The sequence below is a fragment of the Protomyctophum bolini genome, assembly GCF_963924005.1.
Source record: "Protomyctophum bolini genome assembly, chromosome: 16".
Classification (NCBI taxonomy): Eukaryota; Metazoa; Chordata; class Actinopteri; order Myctophiformes; family Myctophidae; genus Protomyctophum; species Protomyctophum bolini.
In genome coordinates, this window is record NC_137877.1 from 32794162 (window position 1) to 32809942 (window position 15781).

Below are 15781 nucleotides of genomic sequence, written 5' to 3' on the forward strand. Positions count from 1 at the left end.
TTTGTCAACCTGTGGATATTCATAATGAAATAATATATATAGGCCTATAGCCCATTGTGGCAATATAATGATTTTAAAATTGTCATTTGCTGAATTGCAGGGCTCTAACGATGGCCAGTAAATGGTGCATTTATATATGGCCTTTATCCAAGGCGCTTTACATAGATTGTGCATTACCGATATTCATACACCGATTGTGGCGGAAGCCATACAAGGTACCAACCAGCACATCAGGAGCAATTTGGGGTTCAGTGTCTTGCCAAGGACACTTCGACATGTAAACAGGAGGAGCCGGGATTCGAACCGCCGACCCATGGATCATTGGACGTCCTGAGCCAGTGGCCCCACATTCAGGTCACTGGGGCCCAGTTGGGTTTATGGAGCTGCATGACCTGTAAACTCTTTAGTCTTGTTAGAAAAATGTGAGACCATGATAACAGCCACTATACTTTTTTTAACCACTTTTTTTTAATCAGAATGTTCATAAATAGTTTAACTATACACATCATTTTACAATGCCAATTTGAGCAACCTTGTTGCTCTCTGGGGATGGAGATGGCAAACACTCCCATGTCTGTTTTGATACAGTGCAAAACTGCTGAAAGTAAAAGTATATTAGTTTTAAGCATCCAAGATACAAAAGAAAGGGTATAAAACACAATATTTTACATATGTATGCAACACATTGGAAAGAAAAAGAAAAAAGAATCATCTTGTGGAAGAATTGTGATGTGAACATTTGACAGATGAAGAGCAAAAATTGCCATAAAAAGGGAAAATCTGTTAAAACCTGAGAGCCGTGTACATACAGGCCATTAAAGATATCTACTGTACATTACAGAGAAACGGCTTTAAACAAAGGAATTACATATTGTGCAGCATGTTGTCGTTTTTATCCTCCCATTACCATTAAGGGAATCTAAACATCTGAGTGTTAGCCCCCTACTGCCCATTAGCTACCTGGCTGATGAACAACCCTCAGTGCCTCTATTAGCCTGGCTCGAGTGTCCTTGTCTGAGCACTCCACATGATTCACCCTGCTAGCTCTCCCGCCCTCGCTTAGTGTAAAACGCTTTATACTCAGAACATTGTTATGTTACAAGAAAGGCATTTGTAATCTAAAAGCATCCCTCATCCCAAGCGGATGTCTCCTACATAAAAGCAACCCCCTGCTAATACGCATTAATTTGAACTCAAACAAGCTGATCAAAATCAGAAACAAAAGAAACCTTGATTTCTGGGTTTTGGACTACAAGATGTATAACTGCACCTCAACGTGCTTGTAGCTATTGACCATATTCACACAACTGCTGTTTACGTCAGACCCATTGACCCCAACCCCCAAGTATAATGTCCAATCAAAATGGCTGCAGTGTGAATATGACATTTCTGGCGGGGAGTCTTTAGCCTTATGTGGGACTTTGCTGCATCATAGTGCCCGGTCCAGATAGTGGGGCAAGCACAGTCCTCTGGTCATCCCCCCTACACACACTGGGCTCTTGGCTTCATGGTCACAGCACCACTACTCTGTGATCCAGGGGGAGTCCTCCACAGTCGCAACACCATTCCTGGAGGCTACTTATTCACAGACAGCAGCAGGTTAATCTGAAAAGGAGCAGGGAAGCATAATGATGCTCACTATGTTTAGCAACCATGTCTGATGTTTCTGTGTGGAAACCAGTCACCGGGACTTTGCAATCCGACAACCAATTTTTGTGTATTTTTAAACCCGTTACAGATACGGTACCTACTGGGTATGTGCTGCCAGTATAGCTCACCTGTTCCATAGAGGGACATGCAATGATTTGAAGGTCTTCTCCGCTGTATTCCTCCTGAAGCAAGGCATGCAGTCTCTGGAATACCTGCTGGATGTTATTCTGTGGAAAAAGGCATCCTATTAGTGAAGCTGGAAGGAAAAGAAAATCATATTTCTGGCCTAGGTCCCTTCACTATCTTGTTTCCATGTCAACCGCTGTATTTTATGTTTCCTCGCTTTCAGCTTCACTTAGCCAGGCACATGATGAACTGTGCACAGAGAGCACAAAGATTCCACTATTAGTGAAACATCAAGTGAAAAATGGTAGTTAATTACAAGCGAGTGGTGTTCTCGCTATGGAGGTATGCAAAGATATTCTTAGCCTTAAAGATGGAGTGCCACGATTCTTTTCCACCCTAAAACATGATCATCAGGTATTATAATATAAGGAGGAAGAACCTTTTCCAAAAAGTGTACAGTATTTGTTAAAATCATTCTTTTATGTGGACACGCCCACCAGTTCATTAAGTATGCCTGGTTTGCCTGGTGGGTGGTGATGGGTGGTGATCCACCTGAACTGAAGCCGCACCCACAGCGGTTGTTGTATGATAAAGGGGGAGGGGGTAGGGAAGGGGCTGATAGTGTGATGTCACTATATTACTGTATTGGCCCGTTTGACTGTCAAGGGTTCAGCCTCCAGGAAGAAACCCTAAATACAAAGTTAAAACACCATTGCACATCAAAACGACTCCAGGGGGTCTAATGAAGTACTGTCACCTCATAGACGCATGAAAAACTGGGAAAAAAACCCCAAAGATTGTGGCACTCCATCTTTAACAATGCCTTGTGAGAGACAGACTCAGGCAGCCCCTTGTCTTTCTGCTACCCACCCGGACAGGCTTGAAAAGGATGAACTCTGTGTCTCTGTTGGCCAGGTACAAGGACATGCTCTGTAAAGTGGCTGGCAGCTTGCTCTTCATCACCCGGTAGGTAGCCATCACTATATCGTTGATCTTTGCTAAGAGGAGAATAGAAACACAGGGGGAGAACTATTAGTGAGCAATGCCTTATAGCACAAGCTATAGTTTGATAAATTATGATGCCATTGGCATTTCCTCAGACAAATCTCACCTGGCTGTGCCCAAGGTTGCTGGGAGAGATTGTATGAGGGACCTCCTTGGATGGCCATGGTTTTGAGAGCAGCCACCTGACAGCAGACACAAAGCCATAGTAAATCTGACGGATCCGACGAATGGAAGTGACTAATTATGCTAGTTTCAAAACAAGCATTTCCATGCCACTTACGGTAAAGTACATTTAAATAAAAGCACAGTAGTAGTTAGTTACACTGTTAGACAGAGATAAAGACTCGCTGAATTGCGCTGAATTGCAGTCGCTGAATTGCAAAATCACTGAGTAGAAAAACAACTGAGATTGGTTTAATTATTTTAGCTTTTTCTTTTGCCAAAAAACAAAACAACAAAAACAAGGTGAAACAATGTGTGAATAAGCAAAGAAGGTTGTTTCCCCCTCTTTTGTAAGGAATCAACGTCAGAATGTGCAGTCTATGCCTGTGGCAAAGTCTGCCTTTGCTCCATCTAGCAGTTACCTTGGTATGAAACTCCTCAAGATTCCCCACGAAGATCTGAGTCTGCTGCTGGATGAACTGCTCACAGCTGAACTTGAGGTGGCGGTCCACATCCTTCTTAGAGTCAATGTAGTGCTCCTTTATCTCCGGTGTTCCCTGGAGGCCACAGAGAAGAAATGTTTTAATATTATCTCTTGCCATTTCCCAAGGCAGACCTCTATTAAATAAAGTATATGAAGTGATATGCCGTGCACACACACACACACACACACACACACACACACACACACACACACACACACACACACACACACTTTACCTCTAACAGGAATTCAAGTATGGCATTGTGACTGTTAAGTCGGAAGAATTTGGGAACAGCCTTCGGGTTCAGGATTTTGAAGGCGGCATCTGAACATGAGAGCACAAAGATTAGATCTGACTGGATGCAGAATACTACTGCCCTCTAGTGGTAGAAAGTAAACATGACCTTGACTGAGATCAGATCGGATGGTGGGGTGGGGGAGGCAACAGGAGGAGCATGTCTGCCCTCAGCCAAACGTTAATGTACATTATGGTGTTAGATTACACTGTAATTTCCACTTTAGTTGTTGCCATTGGTGCATGTGATGGGCACAAGTACCTTAATGAGCACTGAGGACATAATGTAATGATTGGCTTTATGGAGCTGAGCAACAAGCCACCCCACCCCCCCACCCCCCCACCCCTTTTAATTATCTCACCTCGTGTTTTCTTCAGGTCCAGGGAGATTTCTTTGATGGCAAAATCGGTGTGGAAGGGGGCAATCTGTTCGCGCATTATCAGCAGGTGTTTGATCAGGAACAGTTGCCCGTCTATTTGTGTCTACAGAAGATGAAACCACACTGTTAGAGGCGAGTCACCGCAGGCAGCAGCTACCACAGAAGGGCATGTGCTGGCTGACTGAGGCACAGAGAGTACATGAAGAGCACAAGCCCTGAGAGAACCACGATAGACCCAATAATTGTTGATTAACAAAAAGGGGAATGTTACACCGAGAACAGGCATTTGGCAACATTTATTGCTCAGATAGAGACATACCGGTAAATGTTAGAAAAACAACTTCATTAGCATGGGGCGGAGTCAGATTGGGGCGGAATCAGATTGATGCTACTGAGCTGAGGCGAGGTTGACATGGGCCCGTTACCATTCATAATGACAGCAGATGCAAAAGGTGAGAAGTGTGGTTGCAAATTCCCTCGAGCAGCTTGCCAAGTATGATGATGTATTGACTCACATGGCGTCATATGAAGCCACATGGCATCACAAAACGTTTATACGGAATGTTTATCGGGCAACTATAGTCTGGTTGCCTACTGCAACCACACTAGTAATAAAGTAAGGTCTGCTCTGCTGATCAGCTCGACAGAGCATCATTAAACCCCATTTATACTTTGTTGCATGCTGGTGTCGCGCACTGAAAATAGCAGATCTACAATGTGTTACATCACAATGTGTCACATGCATCTACAATCTTTTGTATTTTACAAAGTATAAATTAAGCATCAAGAATTTAAGTTGACTCTTCCACTGTTTTAATTATGGACCACTAGTCTTGAAAAGTAAGTAAAATTGAAGCATGCTTTCTAAAATCATTTAATACATCAACAGAGTGGGGCTCATAATAAAAAGTTCAGAACCTTGTTTTTAAGGATGATATCAGAGGCTTTAAGCAGGGACTGGATGCAGGCAGATAAGGCTTCTTGAGATAAACCCTGGAAGACTGCCCTCTGGAAGGGAAAAAGAAAACACATCAGAAAACACTAAACAGCCGAAGAAATGCAATTGTGAATAATGTATTCCATACCAAGAGATGTGCAAAATGGCAAGCAATGACTCACATCTATACACCTGTAGAGCTTGGACAGACAAACCAGTGTTCTTCTGACTGTAGGGTACCACATGCCATGCAGGTCAGCAGGAGAAACAGATGTCCCTGTGTTCACATGTACACAAATGGAGAGCCACAAAGCACAATTTAGGGAGAATCACGACCATACCATGGCAGCAATGATACAATTCCAGCTAGTGGAGTACACTGACCAGCATTGCTGTTTCTTCTGATGTCTGAATCTTCAAGCTGTACGTCAGAAAAAGACTCTTGTGACACCAGCTTCACCTGCTCTTCCTTTATGCTTTGAGCAATTCTCTGTTCCAACATGGGGAGGGAAAAGGGGGGGGGGGGGTGTTAAAAGTGTGGTTCCTCCCATTTGTTTTTAAGCAATTAACCAATTTTACAGTTTTTCGCTGCTAGATTAAATCGATGCACTTTATTTGTTTATTTTTATAATTGCCAAATTAATTAGTTGCAAGGACATTTCCTCACACAATTTGAACACGACATTTTCATAACAGGCAGTGCCTGTTATGTGTGCGAACAGCTTTGGCAAATAACCAGCCCCCCTGCTCAAGCTCAATTAATTAAATTACGTTACGCAAAGCTAGTTTATTAGAAGCCAGATGTGCTTACATCACCACGACTTAATTTAATTAATTCCCCCCCTCATACAAAGCTTGGTGACTTGACTTTTAAGACTTACAGTCTATGCTTTCCAAGCAAAATAAATGCATGAAAGGATTAATAAAGTTATCCATTTCATAACTTGTCCAACAGTGAATAAACATACCGTGTTTAGCATAATATAAACATTCCGTCTCCAGTGACTTTAAGTCTTGTGCAGGTAAACAAACATACACCCCAGTATAGAGGATATGTGAGTCACCTCCATCATCTCCAGTTTCTCCGGGTAGGCCAGGTCCCCTGGAGCAGGGTTGTAGCCAGTGATATCGGTCTGAATGTAAATGTGAGTCCTGTAGACGAGTCTCTCTTGGACATCCTCCAGCATCTGCTTCACCGCCGCCTCGAAGGCCCCCAACTGACCGGCTGCACGCACGCACACACACACACACACACACACACACACACACACACACACACACACACACGCTCTTAAGCGGATAGATCAACCACTTGCCCAAGCGGGTGTCATTACAAAAGGCTGCAGATTGTCTGATTTCTATCCAACCACTACATTTTCCAATGACTGCAGGAATTCTGGTGCCGTTCACCCAAAATGTTCAAATAGCCTGTCTGTGCTTTTAGTTTTGACACAACAGATATTTCTTCCAGTTTAGGTTGGATTTTACATCAATATCACAGGTCATAATTTCAAAGCTCACTTTGCCACTTTTGCATGAACTGATCTTTGAGCCTCAGTTCAACAGTTAGGCTTGATTTATACTGTGCATGGATGCACCAGAAAGTGTCACACGCTAGAAAAAGCCATCTACAAGCTCACAACGAATCACAGCGTGGCACGTTGTGAGCTTGTAGATCTGCTAGTCTGCTATAAATCAGACATTAATTGCTGATGTTGTTACACATTTGTGAGAGCCAGAGATAAAACAAACCAGTCATTGAGTATAGTAAAGGCCCATGGCAGATGTTGATGCCTGTGGATCAATATCTGTTGTTAGAAGCATTTTGGATTCAGGCCAAAGGGATGTGAATCAGGTATACGTACTATGCAAATTGTGCTGAAGCATCGTGTCAGTGCCACAAAACACCACAATACAGGCAGCAGTAATACATTTCCATCATTATGAGCCTACTGTAAGTATCCAATAAGCTCCAACAACTGCAGTGGGGCGCTTCCTCCATCCATAAATATGGATGTGTTCTTGGCGGGTGTGACAGGTTCAACAAGCTTTAAGGATGACAATGAAACAATGGAAATGAGAAATAAATAATAAACAAACACCCCACCATTGTTGTGTACGTGGTCGTCCAGCATCTCGTTCTTGAGGATGCCACAGAGCTCAGAGAGCGTCTCCAGGTGGATGACATGGATGATTAGTGGCCGGAGGACATCATACAGGGACAAACACAACTTTTCTAGCAGCTCACTGTCCGGGACAAAAACAAAGACTTTGATGAAACGCCTTGCCTTTACAAGGCACAGAAGCCAGCATTCGCTTGTGATCATATAAGAAATAATGCAAAATGTGTAAATGGTGTATATGGGGGTACGCTTGTCATCTTTAAAAAAATATCAAAAACAGATGACTCTTATTTATTTTGTACACTGTCAGATAAAATGTACATTCATAGTACTTAGTCATAAGTGCACACGGAAATGCAAGTGAGCCCAGCCTCCTAAATAAGTAGTTATTGTACGTATGCATGCAGCCCGACAATGATTCACTGTGCATCTCGACTCACTCTAGCTTGGTTGTAGGTTTAGAGAAGAACTCATTGTACAGCTGGTGTTCATCCTGGCAGACGTGAACCATGAAGGCACAGCCACTGCGCACCTGTAGGAACACACAGGATCACAGCCTGCAGCACTGCACACATAGACATATAGTACTATGGATGGCTCCATGAAAAGTCAAACTGAACAGAGATGGCAAGAGGGACTGGGGCTAAAAACACCATGTAAGCCTTTCTTTGGCCTAAAATGGGAATGAACTCTGGTTGCCTTAATGCCTTTCGTCAGTGATCTACAAAATATACATTTAAAAAATCCATAATTCAGTGTATTTTCATAACCACCGTGCTATTTTTGTACACTACCATTGTACAAAAATAATCTATTTGAATTATTTCGTACAAAAGAATACATTTTAATTATTTTGTATCGATTTGTTGATATGTGAGAAAATATATACAAAAACGTGCTTGATTATTCAGTAATTGGTTCTAAATAACGGTTTCAATATATTTTCGGTGAATTGTCCAGCCCTATCTGGTTCTGTCCATGTACCAGAGACAAGTGACTTGGACTTAGCTCTTCCTTGTACCACCTGTGGACTATACAGGGATAAGGGACTTTACTTTTTTTCTCTTTGCTCTCATGGACCCACAGATTATTCCGGTGTCAGTCTAATTTATGTGGATTATGCAGTTGACACACACTGACATTTTGAACGTTAATCCCATGTACAACGCACTGACTTGTCTCTGTGTGTCTCTTTTTAAATTCTAGCACCTTAACTAACGTTCATAAGTATATATAATGCATACAGTATACATCTGCTGCTATGCTCACGCAGACACGCACCTTCATATATTATCTATTTTTAAAAGATATATTTTTGGGGATTTTTCTTTCTTTATTGATAGGTTGAAAGTAGATTGAGAGAGATGGGGGGGAAGACACGCGGCAAAGGCCGTCGGGATTGGGAGTCGAACCCGCAGCACACAGTCAGGCTGGCTCAGCAGCCTAGGTGTCCAGACGGTTGATCTAACCGTCCGGCCTATATTATCAATTTTTTACTTTGTTCTTTTCTTGATCACCACCCCCCCCCCCCCCTCCCTCCCTCCCTTCTTCCCTTTATTTTTCTATGGTAAAACGATACGATGGGACCTATGCGTCAAAACTAATTTTACACTCTTTTACTTTGTAAAAAAGTGATGTGACCATAAAGCCGATTGTGATTCTCACCAGTGCACAGTGGTCTTTGCTGTTTTGGCCAGTCAGTTCAGTGATGGTGGACGTGATGCTGGGGCTGAGGAGCTGTTCTCTCTGGTCCAGGTAGCACTGATGTATCTCATCTAGAAGCTGACAGTACCTGAGTATGGAGGGATTCAATCAATCAAGCAAGAAAGCAATCAAGCAAGCAAAGGCATTTTAGAATGCACAGCTCGCAATACTTACTCTGGGATCTTCACCGCCCGCTGCTCTATCTGTTCAATGAGTGACTGCAAGAAATACATTACAAATGCATGTTGTTTTAATTCATAATTTGATAATCATGATCATAGGTCTATCTATATACTATAGACAATAATGTTATATAACAATATATACTCACTCTAACTTTGGGTGCAGCAGCTCTAAACTTGACATAGTATAACGTGAAGGCATTGTCCGCATTGGCCAAGCCCAATGGATCCTGAAAATGATGAGAGACGTGTAAGTGATCAGTATATTATTATATAAGTGATGATAATGCATGAAGAGGTGTCCCAATATAGGAAGATAATGGAAGAGGTGGAGGACTGAGTAGAAGTTATAATTTTCCTATATTGGGACACCTTGTCATGTGTTCTTTTTTCAACATATGACAGGGGTTTTATGCTGTATGGATCATTTTCATTTACATTTTCTTACCCGTTTAGTTAACTGGCTGGTGAGATTCTGCATAGTGTTCACAATGTGGCTCTTTATGAAATGCATAGCTTTGGAAAGACATTGTTTAAACTTGACCATATAAACTGGGTAGTCCTTGAAGTTTGGCTGCAATTAATGGTAATAAACAAAATATGAGTTATTACAATACATACAGTTATAGTCCATGTTATAGTATAACCCTAGTAATTATAGGACTTTTTTGTTTTCAATGTATAATTGAAAACCTAACTAGTAATATATAGAGTGAAAAGGCACGTGTAGCAATTTAAAGAGTAATGAAACACCAAATCATGCATTTGAGCTGTATGCCTTCATTGATCAAATGTGTCAATCCTAGTCCTGATTTCAACATTTCCAATATGACAAAAAACTAAAACACAGGTAATGTATTGTCAGTGCTGCCATCTACAGGTTGAAAGTCACATAATTCTGCATAATTTGATAACTCTTGACACGCCTGAGAAAATGAAGTCAGAGTTTACTTTTGGAGAAAGAGTTATTGACAGTGATGGTAAAAACAACATAATTTGCAGCAACATAACACGTTAGCATGATTGCTCATTTAAGGATGTGCATGTAATTAACAGTGTAGGTCACTATAGATATAGTCAGCACTCGATAGGGATTAGAAGAATTCAAATTTCTCGCCTTCAAACAGTCAAGGCTATAGCAGCTGTAATCTGTTGATGTTTCCTAGTGTTTGAGGCGCTGTGATTTATAGCAGATTTAGTTCAACTAAGTGCAATGACAGCCAGCTGGTACATGTACACCCACCCTGGAGCAAGAGTGCCTGTATCACGAATACCCCCATTCCATTCACCCAACTTTAGTTGATTTTCACATCTGTGTAGTAGGCGAGAGCGTTCATTACTCTTTTAATGGAGAAGCCTTTCTAAACATTGTCATCAGCATGCTTTACAATTAGCGATTCAAATATGCAAAGATATACAGTATTTATTCATTTTAAATGTGGGGTGAGATTTACATTTCAATAAAGCAGCATATTCTCCTCTTTTACTGCAGCTACTGGTTCTTAGAATCTTGATAAAATAAAAACATTATTTTGCAGACTATAAAACATATTTTTTTTCTGATTTACAGATACTTACATTTGAAGAAACATATTCAATGCAGTCATCCAACTTTGACAGCATTGGTATAAAACCTTCACTGTTTACAGATAAGGTGGGTGAATTCAATTTCTGCAAAAAAAGAGAAAAAGCAGGGCTTGAAAATGAACTAGATCAAGTGCCCCTCAGGGCACAGGTCTCCTCCAGGGCAGGTCAGGTTGTGGCCTCCTGGTGGCGCTATAATAGGCCAATGTGCAAACGTTGGCATTTATTCTTACGCCTTGCATGGCAATTTGAGGCATTTTGTTCCAAAAATGTGCCACCTGTTGGTGGCGCTCCACCTGTTCTCCACCTGTTGGTGGCGCTATAACAGGCCAATGTGAAAAGGGTGGGATATATTCCTCTGCCTAGTAGGAAAGTCAGTGAAAGATTTCATGTGAATGGCAAACTGCGTTCATGATTTGAGGCTTTTTGTTCAAAACGGGCCAATCCTGCAAACTTTGAAAGCCAATGTTAGCCAATTAGGATGGAATATGAAATATCGGACAGATCCGTCTTGAACACATGACTATATAAATACTGTGTAAGGATTTGCAGGATTGTGGGACAGAATCTGGAGGAGTAATATCAAAAAATGTGTTTTACAAAAGTCGGCCTCCTGGTGGCACTATAACAGGCCGTTCTGGAAGATTTGGGGCAGAGGTTCATCGTTGGCATCCAGGGAGTGTGTGCAAAATTTGGCATCGACCGGGTTAACGGTGCCGAAGATTAGCTGGTAACAGACGGACGGGCGGACGGACCCAAAACATACTCTCTCCCCATGCCTTTGGCCTGGTGGAGACAATCATTCTTGCTTTCTTTTCTGAGCTGAAACAGAATTATGGTCCTGTATGTTCCATTGTCTAGACACTACACAACATTCTATAATGTGATTGCAAAACAAATTTAAAATTTAAAATGTATTGGCCACTTCACATATTATCAAATATGTTATGTTATTTATCTAGAATTGATTCTCAAGCACCCGTCAGATCAATACACATGCTTAAAAAAAATTGAGGAACCAACATTAACTTAAAGCTGCTATAAGCAATAATATGTCAAAACTTTAAGAATAATATGTTCAAAGCTTCTAGGAACATCTTTGAATGCAGATTGTGGCCCCTGGATGTGTCACAGAGACTAAATTATTTTAGGCAGTGTCTTACTCATTGCTGGCTGTCTGAATACCAAAAAAATGAATAAAAAACAAAGTCATTAGAAATTTGACATTATTGCTTACAGCAGCTTTAATTAAGTTACTTTTAACTCTCCAAAATATAAATGAGAAAGTACTGTGTGTGGTATCATATTATTACCAAGTTATCTGCTGGGATACAGACATGAAATGGACTTAATAAAAAGAAAAATCAGCATACCGTGTTTATGGTTTCCAACTCATTAAAGTATGAAAGTTTCTGCTGTATATTCTCTGCCAGATCAACAAGCTCTGACTGTAAAAAGAGAAAATAGAAAGTCATGTTTAAAGCTACAACCCTATTTGAACAAATAATTGGAGAATGTTATTTTACATTGTTATTGTGTTAATACAATTTAACTAGCACATCTGCAGTGGTTGGAGCCGGAGGGAGGTGGTCTTGAGACAATGTCAATAAAGTTATTTGAAGCAGACGGCGCCTTTGATACCAATACAAAGGCGGCTTGTGATATTAGAAAGCCTACTTTCCATAGTGGACGCCCTCTGAGCCCCCCATCACACGTATAAAATGCACTTTTTAGTGCCAGTCTAACCACCGATCCGACACAGGTGTAAGGGGTTGACACTATGGCAGGTAAATACAGTAAATGTGGAGTTTGTTTTTGAGTTGCCCAAACTTCAAGTGCACATATGAGTGAGGAGTCTGCTATAAACACAACACAAGATATATATCGGAATCGGATCGGGAACGTAAAAATCGGGACATCCCTACTCTCTGGCCAAAAAGTGCATTTTATACAGGTGGGGGGCTCAAGAGTGCGTCCACTGAGGAAAGTAGGATTTCTAACACCACAAGCTGCCTTTGTATTGGCGAGTGGCGAAAACGTTCTTTATATTTCCGCTACAGATGAGAGGCTGGTCTGCATTTCATGCGCAGGATGAGAAGAGTAGCATAGCTCTAAGCCTCTAATGCAAAGGCATTAGAGCTATGGACCAGAGCTAAGTCGATTATAAACAATCTATATATATATATATATATATATATATATATATATATATATATATATATATGTGTGTGTGTGTGTGTGTGTGTGTGTGTGTGTTTTCGTGTCAATTTAAAAAAAAATGCTTCTTGATGAATCGATGAGCAAGATTAGGTTGGTTATTAGTTCTAAATATCAGTCTATATAGTTTTAAATCTATATATTGATTGATATATTGATATGTATTTGCCGACAGGGGTAAATGCTATTTTACCTGCTCTTTAAGCAGCTGCTCACAGGCCTCATGTAGGGTGCCTGTCTTATTAGATACAAACAGGTACTGCTTCTGAAGGGACTCCAGATGCTCCAGGGCTGCATTGACATCTTTCAGAATAGCATCACATTGCTCCTGGTAGCAATTTAGGTGGTCTCTGGTTTCCCTAAAGGAGATGCACACATTTAAGCTCATTTAGCTTAATTGATGCAGCTTATTCGCTGGTTTTAAACTAATTTTCAAAATAGAGCTAGAAAGGCCATGTAACAGGGCACCTGTATTTCGCTCCTTCATCCTGGTCCATTTTGGACTGTAGCTTCGCAAACCAAGAGAAAAACTGCAAAACAAATAGGTTTCAAATTATGTGCATATGGCTATACTGTAGTCTGTATCTATGTTGCTGGCAACGTCGCTATAGAGGTAGGTAATGTAATTCACCTGTTGTGCAGTTTCTATCCTGTCACTCTCCATATCAAGTATTTGGAAGCCCTTGAGCAGGACATCTTCTGTTGAGGCTGGCACAGTTGTTGTGAATGGGGACTGTAAAGAACGTGACGAAAGGCTACACAAGTCCTCAATGGGCAACTGAAAAAGAAGCGGGGTGGAGTATTATTACTTTTCTAGCTTTCATTTACAGTGTGTGGAATGAATCTGTGGATGGCTTGACGTGGCCGGGGTGTTGTACTGGGTCTGTCTCAAAAGCAAACTTGCTTTTGCTGAGGGAAAGCCACTGCTAGCCAGATTTAGTAGGCTACTTACTACTTACTTTACGAGGCTATTACAGTTTGGTTGAGATACCAAATTAAGAGCAGTACATAACTATAAATTATAGCTATGCACCATAGTTAATAATAATGTAATAATAAATCCTTAGCAGGTATAAGACTGGAAACCTTGTTAGCTTGCTAGCTGGCTTCGATGGCATCTCACCTCTGAAGGAATTGACAGTGTCTCAGCGGCAGATCGAATCTCAAGGATGGAGTCTGCCTGTCTCTCTGTGAGGGGGGCTATTCCATCGACACGTCGGTCCCATAACGAAAGTTTTTCACGCGTTTCATCCGAAATAGACTGATCTATAGACGCCATCATCACTTTGAACAGCACAGCCACCAACGTCAGCAGCAACAAACAGATACTTCCCGTTCCGGGAAAGTGGGCGGAGTTTGATGAATAAGCTTATGTCTGGTTTGATGTTGACGGTAGACTGCTAATCCGGTCTGCGTCTCGACCGGACACGGAAACAACGCGTGCATTAATGTGTTCGCACAATTTGCCAGATACAGTGGCGGGCTCTAGAGCGGATAGGACTGTTTCTTTTGGAGTAGAAACCAGGATTTCCCAAATTCCCCTGCGTGATGGAACTCTCGATTCGGTAATCGAACCCGGTCATTCAGTAGTGGACACTGTGACCAAAATAGACATTTTAACTGCATGATGCTCAGCGGTCTAATCTAAAGTATGCCTATAACTATATAAAGTACATTTATTCAAGTTTGATTGCTTGATTGATTTATTGATTGATTGATTGATTGAATAGCCTATTGTATTAACAGTTTGCAACAACAACAAAAAAGCACAGAAGAGTAGGCCTACAGTTTTTTAATACAATCCTAGATCGATACAATCCTAAAAGGATTTAATCCAAGAAAGCACTGTATTTTATTGTACTTAAAGTAAATAATAATAATGATAATTAAAACTTGGCTCCACCAGGTGGAGCTCAGGAATGTACATTTAATCATGTGGAAATTACATACATAATGTTTAAATTTCAAACTTTAATTTATGAACACAACCTTTCTGTAGCCTACTCTGGAGGTGATGAAAATGCATTCCTAAATGAAAGGTAGTGGACTTTAGGAGAGAAGCAAATGGATCATGTGTTCATCATAGTTGCATATAGGTTGAGGTATACTGTACTATACTAGCAACCTTAGACTAGAGGTACAGTAGCAACACACTTTTAATTGTACAGGATATAACTCTATAGAAGGCCTATATAGGTACACAAAATCCCAAATTTAGAGCATTTAAGACTATGTATAGCCTCTGAAATAACGCCTCAATTATTCCTTTCTCCACATGACATAAGAGCTAAGTTTTTTTTTTTTAAGTTTTTTTTTTTACTTCAGGTCATGTTCATCATTATAAAAGAAACCAGTAAAACCATAATTTAGGCTACTTGAATTTTCTGTTGATGTCTGACCTTTTTGGAAGAATATTATTTCTATGTTGATGTTGTGATGAAGCTCTACCATTTTTTTCATAAGGGTATATAGTGGAATGCACATCAAATTAACTCCCTAGCCTTTAACTATTTCATCCAGATTGGTACGTCTGACATCAATCATTTTGAACATTTTTTTTTTCATAAGACATTCATTATTATTCTCTGCCACATTATACTGTCAAGGCATTAATGTTATCAAAGTATTATTATTATGTTATTATAATTTGTAAAATTTGTAAAATAATTACAACCTACATCAGGGGTGCCCACACTTTTTTGACTTGAGAGCTACTTTCAAAATGACCGGCTCAACGAGATCTACCCACCGAAATAATTAGTATCCTATACCCCTGCTGAAAATAGTTTCAATATGTACCTGAGCGGGCTTTGGAATAGTGGCCTGGCGTTACATATAAGACAAATGCACTTGGAATGGGAAATAGAGGGGGCGAAATGGACTAGGTATAGGGTTTTTTGTAGTGTTGATTAGGTGATGTAATGGTGATGTA

General features: G+C 40.7%; 1 protein-coding gene across 1 annotated transcript; it reads right to left on the reverse strand.

Annotated features, from left to right (window-relative positions):
- Positions 1–468: 468 nt before the first annotated feature.
- On the reverse strand, positions 469–14150 carry cog3 (component of oligomeric golgi complex 3). Its single transcript, XM_080784956.1, has 23 exons — positions 13973–14150; positions 13481–13627; positions 13318–13379; positions 13043–13208; positions 12006–12080; positions 10627–10719; positions 9497–9622; positions 9198–9278; positions 9041–9084; positions 8828–8954; positions 7603–7694; positions 7147–7286; positions 6104–6264; positions 5424–5529; positions 5222–5316; positions 5021–5110; positions 4085–4205; positions 3664–3752; positions 3366–3500; positions 2888–2963; positions 2647–2774; positions 1779–1877; positions 469–1605 (listed from the first exon to the last, which is right to left on the reverse strand). The coding sequence occupies exons 1-23, from the start codon at positions 14129–14131 to the stop codon at positions 1576–1578; spliced, it is 2442 nt and encodes an 813-aa protein (XP_080641082.1). The 5' UTR covers positions 14132–14150; the 3' UTR covers positions 469–1575.
- Positions 14151–15781: the final 1631 nt, after the last annotated feature.